General features: G+C 44.0%; 1 protein-coding gene and 1 pseudogene across 1 annotated transcript; both read right to left on the reverse strand.

Moving 5' to 3' along the window:
• Positions 1-610: 610 nt before the first annotated feature.
• Positions 611-1968, reverse strand: LOC109731387 (large ribosomal subunit protein eL42-like; the record flags this gene model as incomplete). The annotated part of the gene is made up of 1 exon (XM_020290535.2): positions 611-1968. A coding segment is annotated over one exon (312 nt), but the record flags the coding sequence as incomplete, so codon positions are not given.
• On the reverse strand, positions 952-1101 carry LOC142875265 (uncharacterized; annotated as a pseudogene).
• Positions 1969-12446: the final 10478 nt, after the last annotated feature.

The following is a 12446-nucleotide window of genomic DNA, read 5'->3' on the forward strand; positions in this document are numbered from 1 at the left end:
GGGAAACTAACCATGGGGCATGGGAATGGGGACCCAGGGCTGCAGATGAAAACTCAGAGTTTGTTCTGCCTCAACAAAGGAGCTAAAGCTTTGTACTTGCAGGGCAGTCCGCTGATGGGCATAGCCATGGGCAGGGGTGAGGGGGAGAATAGAAAACTCCTGGGGGCTTCTAGCTGTCCATGGTGGGGGGCTCCAACACCCGAAGGCAGTCCTCAGAAAGTCACCGATGAGGGCCATTAACCAGTTTGCAGAAGCTGAACACACACAGACCTGGTAAGAGGGATCTAAGCATATCTGGAGCATATTTGTCTGCTGTAGCATCTCTGTGTCTTTCTATGTGCCTGCTGTGTTCTCTTTCTCTAAAAACTGGCTTCCTCTGCCATCCACATGCATCTGGGCCAGATGTGGCTGCTCTGCCCCCTACTTCCTACCATTCCTCATGAAAGTTTCAGGAAGGGCTAGCCTGACAGACCTTGAGTCCCAGTTCCATGTTCCCAGGACAGAAACTCTATTGGCTTGGTTTGAACCAGATGTCTTCAACCCAGTTCAGCACTCTACTGTGGCCGCGAAGCCAAGGGTACTCCACAGGTCAACTGTTGAGTGCAGGATCTTACCGTGTGTGTGCACACCTTGTGTTATGTTGGGGCAGAGGCGTGGGCAGAGAAACAGGTTCTCAGAAAGGATCAGGCTGGGCCTGAGTTGGAGCCCCTGCTTTGGACTCAGTCAAGCAGATGACAAAAATGTCCAGAGGAAAGAAATAGAGCCTCTAAAACTTAACTTGGCTCAAGAGGCCTGAAGGCTTAACCAAAGCAATTGCTGAGTAAGCAATTACAAATGATGCTCTTTTTGGAGGAAGAAATGGGAAGATATCTAAAGTAGGGTCATACATAGGTGACAGAAACAAAGATAGATTATAGTTTTCATTTATTTATTTAAATTTTAGTCCCTGTAGCCCTGTAGGGACCATCAAAAATTGCCAATGCTGACTATAGTGCAAGTTGTCATGGCAGGGTATTGGGAAAAGTTTTTAGTTAGCAATAATCGTGCCTTGGTTAACCTCATTGGCTACCATTGGCTACTATACTACCACTGTGCAAAGCCTTTTTTTTTGAGACAGAGTCTTGCTCTGTTGCCCAGGCTATAATGCCATGGTGTCAGCCTAGCTCATAGCAACCTCAATCCTCCTGCCTCAGCCTTTCATATAGCCTGGCTAATTTTTTCTATTTTTAGGTGCCTGGCTAATTTCTTTCTATTTTTAGTAGAGATGGGGTCTGGCTCTTGCTGAGGCTGGTCTCGAACTCCTGACCTCAAGCAATCCTCCCACCTCGGCCTCCCAGAGTGCTAGGATTATAGGCATGAGCAACCGTGCCCAGCCAAGGACAGATTATAAACCATTGTGCACGCAGACAGAAGGATATACACAGAATCAAGTACGTGAAACTTAAGGAACTAAAACAGTAGTCCCAGGAACCCAAAGAACAAAACATACAAGAGCTTATAAAAATAGATGTATCTGAAATAGGAATAATGAAGAGGTAACTCACTGTTTGTGACTAGGGTTTCATGATAAATGGTGAGAGTGAGAAAGCAGACTTTTTTTTTTGTAATTAACATAACCTCAAGATTTTATTGTCTTCATAATAAAAAAAAAGATGCTTAGAACTGAATCACGTGGCTCTTTTGCTTCTTATCTCCTCCCGGTTCAGAATGCTTGCAGCTCTTGCTAGCCAGCATTCTCTTAGATCTGCAGCTGGGCTCCACACACTCAAGTCTCAGCACAGTCTTCTTTGTAGTGTTAGTCTTTTTCCAGAAAATCAGCTTCGCCTGCCCACCATAGCCACTCTGCTTCCTATCATAACGCTGCTTTCCCTGGGCATACAGAGAATCCTTGCCCTTTTTGTACGGTGTCACTTTGTGGAGTTGGTGCATGCCACATTTCTTACAGAGAGTCCGGCAGACGTTAGGACTTTAGGAACGTTCACCGTGTTTGTGTGCACACTATTGGCAACAAAAGAGAGAAAGCAGGCTTTGCAAGGCATAACACTAAGTGGAAGAGGCAAGCTCCAAACAGTGTAGCCAGGGGGAAATTTCGTAAACATATGATTATACTTCTATTTATCCATTTAAGAAAAGAAGAAATCTGGGTGTTGGGTTTATGGGTAATGTTTTCTTCTCTTGACCTCCCCCCCCCAATTTTTTTTAACACTATGAACTTCCACTGTTTCTATAAAGAGAATAAAGTTAAGCAATGAAAGAAAAAAAAAGAACTACTTAATTCCATTTTTACAATTTTGTTTAAATAATTGAATTAACTTTATTTCTTTTTCTATATTTTCTTTTTCAGCTATGTACATTGGGTATAATTTCAATTTTTTTAACGAGAAACTTTCCAACTGGCATGGGAAGACCAGATATCCTTAAGAGGCCAAAAAGTCCTAATGAGAGGAGTTAACAAGAGAAGATCTAAATGTTTTAAATGAGTTCAAGGCTCCAGGCCCACACACATTGTACCCCAGAGTCCTGCAAAAACTTTAAAATGATGTCCCTGGAGCCACTGCTAGTAAACTAGATAACCTCATGGAAGCTTCAAAGGGTGAAGCCTGATTAGTGAACAGACGTTGCCTTCCATGAAAGCTGTTCAGAAAAGGCATCTCTTGCCCTGGGAGGCAGCTGTTTCCTGTGCCTGGAGCCACTCAAGCCAGGGCTCAGTGAGCGCCCTTGAGGGATGTTGTGACAAGTGTCTTCCACAGACAGAAGGTGGGACCAGATAGAATTCTTTTTTTTTTTTAATATTTTTAGTTGGTCGATTAATTTCTTTCTATTTTTAGTAGAGACAGGGTCTCGCTCAGGCTGGTTTTGAACTCCTGACCTGGAGCAATCCGTCTGCCTTGGCCTCCCAGCGTGCTAGGATTACAGGCGTGAGCCACCATGCCCGGCCCAGATAGAATCTTAAAAAAGGGCTGGAGGCCCATCAGTGGGCCACAAAATCCCCCTACTGGACTTAAAGCTGATCTAAAAACTCAAGTCCTTTCTGGATTCTTATGCGTGACTAATGCACAAGCCATGGGTTTTCATTTTACAAATAGCCCAGGATCGCTTACGTATGATCTGCCTGGCGGCACAATTTACTGGGATATTCCTTCCCACAATGCCCCTCTCTGGCCCACCAGGGTAGGCAGGGCCTCTGTGCTTCCCCCACCCCTCACTAAGGCTGTGCCTCAGAGGAAGTTGGGGCTACTCTGCCTAAAGCGAAGTCACTCGAAAGATGCTCGTTTTGTGAGTTTTCCTAAAACAGGAGTTCATTAAAGAGATGATGCTGTCTTCCTTGGAGGATGCCAGTGGGAGAGCACCTTTGAGGCAGGTAAAGGCGGCAGCAGGAGGGGTTCCTTCCAGCCTCCTTCCCTCGGTATGAGGGTTGTGATTTCAGAGGCGCTGACTCAGCAAGCCTGGGGTGGCAGGACCTAACTGCAGGGCTTCCGGCTCAAGGCAACCGAGACCTCCCAGACCAAAAGAGACCACATGGGGTCAGAAGATGAAGACAGCAAAGAGCACAATATGTGGGAAGGTGGTCGTGCCTGTTGCAGGCGCCACATAGAACTTCTGACTTCTGTTATGGTCCCAAGTGCGAGAAAAGACCATCTTAGAAACCGAATTGGGCCAAATTGTGAGCCTTTATTTACTGGCCAGGACTACTCCTGTCCTGCAGAGAGGCAGGCACAGAAAGTAGTGATGAGAATGGAAAAACAGCCCCCTTTTAAAGGCAAAAAAAAAAAAAAAAAAAAAAACACACTCTAAAAATCTGATTAGCAAGCACTTTTACAGAAGTGAGAGAAAGCATCAATCTTACAATCTTATCTTGTTTTAACACAATGGGGAGCGTTTGGAGCCTTGAGATTGGTTTTGTAGGAGTCACCGGCTGCAGATTCAGCCCAGAGGATGGCTAAGATTCAGCCCAGAGGATCCCCAAGATTCAGCCCAGAGGATGCGCCTGAAGTATCCTAATTTACGGACACCATCTATCTTAGTTGGAGTACATCTTGCATCCTGTGATCTAAGCCAGAACGCATTCCACTGGGTACATGAAGCATGTCAGGCGCCTCAGGGGTCCAGGGTGCTTCGACCCTGGCCTAGAGGCTATATTTTGTGGGCGGTTGTGCCATGCACCACCACCCTTCTCCTTAGTTTCTAAACTTAATCACACTAGCAGAGTCAGGATGGCGGGTGTGGAGTCAGATAAGGGTCAACTGAAATTTTCCCACTCTCCTAAGCAAGCAAGCAAGCAAGCAAGCAAGCATAATACAGAAGCTAATGGCTGGTTGTTGGCTATCTATGGGCCCTAGGCCCTAACAACTCCTGCTGAGAGCCCAGCAGAGACCTCAACAATGACCACAGTGCAATTTTCCCCCAGCCTAGCGGGCTGGAGGGTTGAAAAACGTAGTTTGATAATAAGAACACAAAGAAATGGATATTTTATGCATACTTTAAGTTTGTGCACCAAGAGTCATTCCTACCACAGGTATTAGTATGCTATGGCCACTGGTACTGGGGTTAGAAGTGAAGAGAACTGACACGGAGGACTCTAAGTCACCATCCCAAATAAACTGCCCACATGCAAGCCCTTGTCCCAGGCTGTTTGGCGGGCGAATGCAGCATGAAAGGGCAGCTGCAGCAAATTATTTAGAAGCATACACGTAGGTGACTAGCAGAGATAAAACCTGAGAGTGCTAACGGATAACCATATTACACTGCTCTCATCTGACTTAGCCACTGGGTCAGTGTCTCTGTCTTACACCATCACCTATAAGATGTATTTCAGTTCAGAAATGTTAAAATCTTAAATGGCATGCATCTTTTGTTCAAGTCTGTGTGGTTGTCTGGTCGTTTAATATCTGTCTGCCTCACTCTTATCATGTTCACCAGGGCAGAGATGGAATCTGACTCAAATATTAATTAAAAATGCAGGGAGTGTTCAGTAAATATTTTGAAATAAGAGAATGATGGACAGCAAGGAAAAGGGAAGCTGAGGAATTCTCTCCCCACCTTTTTTTTTTTTTAAGATAGGGTCTCGCTCTGTTGCCTAGGCTGGAGTGCAGTGGCATCATCATAGCTCACAGCAACCTCAAACTCCTAGGCTCAAGATATCCTCCTGCCTCAGCCTCCCCAGTAGCTGGGACTATAGGCACCTACCACTATACCCGGCTAATTTTTTTAATATTTTGCAGAGAGGGGGGTCTCGCTATGTTGCCCAGGCTGATCTCAAACTCCTGGCCTCAAGTGATCCTCCCACCTTGGCCTCCCTAAGTGCTGAGATTATGGGTGTGAGCCACCATGCCCAGCCGTCTCCCATTTTTGACGTTAGTTTTGGAAGAAGAATTTAAAGGCTAGATACTTAATAAAAGATGTGAAGAGAAAAGCAAATCAGATGAATCCCCAGGGGCCAGAATGAATAAAGAGAGAAGATGTAAGACGAGTAGGGCCAGGACCAAGAAGTAGCTTAATTAGCAAGAGACCTAGGGAGGGGGGTTCTCCTGGAGACCCTCCTCTGCTGAAAGGGGAGGGGAGAGAGCCCCACGGCCTCAGCTGAAGGTGATGCCTTGGCCATTACCCTCCTGCCTGTATTTCAGAGAAAAAATAGGCTCAAAAAGATTATTTGAATAACCACGCTTCCTAAACCAGCTTATAGCAAATTTCTATAAATCCTTCCCCTGCTTCCTTTGTAATCGACATAGAAAATTCTATTTCTCAATTCCCAGTGACACCACTTCCTACATAACAAATTTGGATTTCACAGATTAAGACGATTACTGTGGATTAATAGAACAATAGCAGGATCAAGAATGTCATGATAGTTAGGGACAAGGCCATTTGCAAAGAGAAAGAAATAGGTTTTGAGACTTTCAAAAAGTGGCCCCGTTGACGTGTCTCGGTCTCTTTCTGGAGAGTCCTGTTGGCTCCCCAAGTTAGGACCCTGGGTGGGCTATAAATGCTTTGTGTGAGGGACCAGGGAAGGCTTGAGTAGATAGAGAATAGTTGAGATGAGAACCCTTTCCCTGGACCCCCATTAAGGAGTCAAAGCTGGATTTGCTTTAGAGAATTTAGACTGGATTTAAAAAGTAGTCTAGAGTCCTTGCGCCATGCTCAGAGCAATGGTAAGGACTTCTGTTTAACAGGTAAAGGCTAAGTTGCTTTTATGGTTGGTGTTTTAAGTGGAGCTTTAACTTTCTGAGCTCGTCCAGAAAACTACAGGTAGTAGGCATTAGGCTGTGTACTTAGTGACAGGCTAGCCAGGAGCCAGTTGGATTTACACGGCCAGGATCTCACCATCGCTGATGTTCCTGCTGTGTGGGGCGGGGCCTGTGTAGGGGGTCCCCACTTAACCAGTGAAGGAGCAGCTCATGAGCTGGAGATGCCTCTGTGTTGTGGCGCAGAGGTTCAGGACAATATAAATGTGAGACTGGCCTAAGAGCAGGGAGGGAAACTATCGATGTCTTGCCTTGGGTGTGAGCTAGTTATATTAACACAAAAGATGGCCCCAAAATGCCAGTCAGGGGAGCACTGGATGGCCAGGGATGGCCAGTAGTTAAATGCTGGAACTGGTCCCTGCCCTGCCACTGAAGATACGCCTCTCAGGCATGTATATCTTTTGATGCAATCCCAATCAAAATCCCAGCAGGATTTTTCATGGAACTTAGCAAGCTACTTCTGGAATTCATATGGAAAAGCAAAGGACCTAGAATAACCCTTATAAAAGAACAAAGTTGAAGGGCTAATACTACTTGATTTCAAGACTTATTATAATGCTACAGTCATCAAGATAGTGTGGTATTGGTATAAAGACAGACAAATAGATCAATGGAACAAAATAGAGTATACAAAAATAGATCACACCTATATGAACAACTGATTATCAACAGATACATTCTGTGTGATTGGTACACAAGTGTGGAAAAAAAAGATACAAAGACAATACAGAGGAGAAAGTTTAGGGTTTTCAAGAAATGGTGCTGGAAAAATTAGGTATCCATATGCAAGTAAAATGAACTTTGATTTATACCTCAAACCATGTATAAAAATTAACTCAAAAGGGATCATGGATCTATATAAAACCTAACACTTTAAAACTTATAGAAGAAAATGTTCAAGAATTTGGGTAAAGCAGAGATTGTTTTTCAGGTATAATACCAAAAGCATGACCCATAAAAGAAAAAAATTATAAATTGGATTTCACCAAAATTAGAAACTTCTGCTCTTTGATAGACATTATTAAAAGAATAAAAAACACCAGCCACAGAGAGAAAATTTTGCAAACAATGTATCTGATAAAGGACTTGTATCCAGAAGATAAAAAGTACTTTCAAAGAACTATAATAGAAAAATAAAAAATTCAATTAAAAATGGACAAAAGATTTGGATACGTCACCCAAGAAGACATATGAATGGCAAATAAGCACGTAGAAAGATATTTTTAATCATTAGGGAAATGTAAAATAAAAAAGAGATATTACTGTACACTTATTATAGTAACTAAAATTTAAAAAACTACCAAATCAAAAATGTTCAGAATATGAAACAACTGGAACTCTCATACATGCCTGTTGGGAACATAAAAAGTTATTGCTTTAAAAAACAAATTTTCTATTTTCTTGAAATGCTAAACACACATATGCACTATGACCCAGCTATTTCACTCCTACATATTTACCCAAATGAAATGAAAGCCTGTGTCCATACACAGACTCGTAATGAATTTTTATAGCAGCTTTATTTATAATAGCCCAAAACTGGAAACAACCCCAAAATCCATCAACAATGAATGGGTAATCAAACTGTCTTAGATCCATACGATAAAGACTACTGGCAATAAAAAGGAATGAACTATTGATACACACAACATAGATAAATCCCAAAATAATTATGCTGAGCTAAGGAAGCCAGAAAGAAAGGGTATATCATACTATATGCTATCTGAATGGAATTAGCAATCTAAAAAGCTAAGAAATTCAAGATACTGCAGGCTCAGTTTGGTGACATATTTTGCCGGAGCATTATAAGGTCACTGACCTTGCCATCTGGACTGCATGTCTTCCTTGATCGCTGCTTGTCTGTGAAGCCAATGCCACGTGCTCCTGGCTTGATGTGACAAAACCCTCTCCTGGGTACAAGATTTTATATTATGCATATAGAACATATATCAGTTTGCATTAGAAAATGCGTAGTAATGTCCAGTGACAGGTTGGTGGTTGCCTGGGGCAGGGATGACCAACGGATGTGAGGAAACCATTGGTTGTGGCAGATATTTTCATTATCTTGGTTTCAATAATGGTTTCACAGGTATATACACATGTCAAAACTGCTCAAATTCTACACTTTAAATGTACGTGGTTAATGTATGCCAGTTATCCCTTAAGAAAGGTGTTGAAACAAAAAAGGCAGTGAACGAATAAATTAAACGAAATAAACATTTAAAAATGTTTAATATATACAATTGATTTTTGTCATTCAATGCAGCTATGTTTCATCAAATTAGCGAATACTCAATCATTGCTTCTAGAGGAAATGCAGAAGTAGGTCCCTGAAAGCTTTGTCAACTGATTATATAACCTTGTTTTACATGTGTTTCTCTTTAAAGATACCTTGTTTAATAGCTATTGTTTGTTTTTTGTTATTTTGGTTTTTTTGAGACAGAGTCTCACTCTGTTGCCTGGGCTAGAGTGCCATGGCATCAGCCTAGCTCACAGCAACCTCAAACTCCTGGGCTCAGACAATCCTCCTGCCTCAGCCTCCTGGGTAGCTGGGACTCCAGGCACGTGCCACCATGCCCGCTAATTTTTTTCTTTTTTAGTTGTTTGGCTAATTTCTTTCTATTTATAGTAGAGATAGGGTCTTGCTCTTGCTCAGGCTGGTCTCGAATTCCTGAGCTCAAGCAGTCCTCCTGCCTCGGCCTCCCATAGTGCTAGGATTACAGGCATGAGCCACCACCGTGCCCGGCCAAAAGCTATTGTTGATTCATTCACGCGGAACTTGGTCAGCAGCACATAGCTCCGTGCCTGAAAGAGTCTCCTATATCACACACATTTTCTCTGCAAGGCGCATCTCAGCTTTCCTGGGACTAGAAACACTAGACTGCACTTCAGCCTTACCCTTGGGGACCATTTTAAACAGCAAAATCACCACGGAAAAGCACAAAAATTGAAAAACCAGGATACTAAACAAACCCAAAGGGACACTTGTTTACAGTATGAGAACTGAGACAGGAAAGCAGGGTGTTACCTTGTCCAACCCCGGGGGGAAAACTTGGGCATTAGGGGGCTCGAATGTTTTGCTGCTCTGAGCGTGTCTACAAACAACCGAGGAAGAGAGCAGCGACTATTGATTTTGGAGTTACAAATATATTTACGAGAGTCAGCAATTTTCAAATATGGAATCCATGAATCCGGAGGATGGACTGTGTATTAAATGTGCTTTGTAAAGCACTAATGTCAGCTTGTCAGATTGGACACACTTTTTTACCTTCACTCCCTCCTCAGACTCCACTAACGTGATGGTAAAGGGATTATTTTTTAAAGACCTGTGCCCACAGGAACAAAGGAAAAAGAAAGGAGACAAGAGAGAGGGAGAGAAAAAAAAACCTAGCTGGCAAGCAGATAAGCGAGTGATTTTTTTTTTTTTTTTTTTTTTTTTTTTTTTTTTTCTTTTTTTAACAAAGTCACTGCCATTGAAGATAAGCGAGTGATTGACTTAGAAGAGAGAGAGGTGACGTTTCAGTTGGCAGTGCGGGACCCTAGAAGTGAGCTGGTCTTGGCAAACCTCAAAGGACTCAGGCATTCCAGTACTGCTGGTGCCTCCTGAGAACAGAGGCCAGGTTGGAATGCTGTTTAAGAAGCACTTAGGGCCGGGCGCGGTGGCTCATGCCTGTAATCCTAGCACGCTGGGAGGCCGAGGCAGGCAGATTGCTCGAGGTCAGGACTTCGAAACCAGCCTGAGCAAGAGCGAGACCCCGTCTCTACTATAAATAGAAAGAAACTAATTGGCCAACTAATATATATAGAAAAAATTAGCCGGGCATGGTGGCGCATGCCTGTAGTCCCAGCTACTCAGGAGACTGAGGCAGGAGGATTGCTTGAGCCCAGGAGTTTGAGGTTGCTGTGAGCTAGGCTGATGCCACGGCACTCACTCTAGCCTGGGCAACAAAGCGAGACTCTGTCTCAAAAAAATAAAAATAAAAATAAAAATAAAAAAAAAAGAAGCACTTAGATTCCTGGATTCCTGCCCCTCTCCTTAGCAAAAGATGGAGGTTTCATTTCTGGGGAGAGAGGCCCGGGATCCCTCTGGACTGAGCAACACCAGGCTGAGCTGAGGGGGGGGGGGATTACCCTGATGGTTGACACTGAACTGTAAGCTCCCTACCCTCTGTCCCACGTGGGACTCCCACACCCCGACAGCCAACCCTGACCCTAAGGCCAAGGACTGGAAAATTCCATTCTGGGAGTTTTGCCCAGTGGGTGAGGATGGCAATCTGTGGGGAGGGTGTCAGCACAGGGGACAAAGGTGGCAGTGACCACCTCAGCAGGGTGAGGAGAGCGTCTGCGTGTGGGGTGGGGTGGGGGTGGTGGCGTTGGCGGGTGCAGGGTGTTTGTTGGGCCCCTGTGTGGTGAAGAGTGTGTCAGGGCAGCTGAGCGGGACACCTGCAACGGCAGACTGGTCACTGTCTGAGTCAGCCAGGGCTGCCATAACAGTACACCAGAGGCTGGTGGCATAAACAACACATAATCTATGTCTCACCATTCTGAAGGCTGGAAGTCCAAGGTCAAGGTGCTGGCGGATTTGGTGTTTGGTGAGGCCTCTCTTCCTGGCTTGCAGACAGCTGCCTTCTCACTGTGTCCTCACATGGAAGGGAGCAGGGGCGGGTGGGGAGGGCAAGGTCTCTGGCGTCTCTGCTCATAAGGGCACTAATTCCATCATGAGAGGCTCATCCTCATGACCTCAACTAATCCTAACGAGCCCCCCTAAGGCCCATCTCCAAATGCCATTACACTAGGAGTTAGGGCCTCAACATATGAATTTTGGGGGATACACAAACATTCAGTCCATACAGTTACAGATAGGAAGATTGATCAAATAAGTAAATATATGGAGGAAAATGGTGGCCAGGTTTCTCACTGTGGGAGAAGAGAGGTACAAACAGAGAAAGGGAGAAACCAGAATGGACCCTGTGCTGTTGCTTTGGAATTGGAGATCTTGGCGTGGACTTGTGGTTTTCAACAGATGTAGTTAGATATATAGAGAAATACATGTTGATGTAAATGCGTGAATGTGAACAATCACATGCACACACATTCCCCATCTGTGAGAGATCCTGGAATTGGCAATGAGCACACCTAGGGACTTATTTCTGATCTTCCACTCAAGGAACCAGAGCTCTTTAGACAAATCGCTGACTCCAGAGTGAGGACGGAGAAAGTATTACATGAGTTTGGACCATCTTGTACCAGAAAATACGGAAATATGCCAAGAGCAATGGGAGCAGGTCAAAAGCTCATAGAAACCAGCTTGAATGGGCTTCCACTGGCAAATCTGTGTTAATTCTGAGACCAAAATAAATAATGATAATAAAAGGTGTGACCTATTAAATAAAACAGGGATCCATGGGTCCATACTGATATCACTAGATGAATAAATGGGAAGTTTGATGAGGAATGATATATTTACATAGTCTCAAAGTCCCCACAAAAATATTTATTAGTTACCAAGGGGAAAAAGCACCTTTGCAGTGACGACATCACCTTAATCACGTGATGAACGTGAGCACCGCCCTTTTGAATGTTACAGCCCAGATACTTTGTAGGTTGTCTCTCATTTTGCATTTCTTTTTTTTTTTTTTTTTGAGACAGAGTCTCGCTTTGTTGTCCAGGCTAGAGTGAGTGCCGTGGCGTCAGCCTAGCTCACAGCAACCTCAAACTCCTGGGCTCTAGTGATCCTTCTGCCTCAGCCTCCCGTCATTTTGCATTTCTGTATGATTACAATCTGGTCATGTGTCTTTGGCAAGAGTATTACAAGGTCAGTCTGAAAAGTCAATGAAAATCTGAGGAATCTGTTCCAGATTTTGGAAACTAAAGAGACATGACAACTAAATGATACTAGACTAGATGCTTTTGGTACAAAGGGTATTACTGGGCCAGGCATGGTGGCTCACGCTTGTAATCCTGGCACTCTGGGAGGCTGAGGCAGGTGGATCACTCAAGGTTAGGAGTTTGAGACCAGCCTGAGCAAGAGCGAGACCCAGTCTCTACTAAAACAATAGAAAGAAATTAGCCAGACAACTAAAAATATATAGAAAAAATTAGCTGGACATGGTGTTACATGCCTATAGTCCCAGCTACCTGGGAGGCTGAAGCAGTAGGATTGCTTGAACCCAGGAGTTTGAGGTTGCTGTGAGCTAGGCTGAT

The sequence above is a fragment of the Microcebus murinus genome, chromosome 13 (genome assembly GCF_040939455.1).
Source record: "Microcebus murinus isolate Inina chromosome 13, M.murinus_Inina_mat1.0, whole genome shotgun sequence".
Taxonomy (NCBI): Eukaryota; Metazoa; Chordata; class Mammalia; order Primates; family Cheirogaleidae; genus Microcebus; species Microcebus murinus.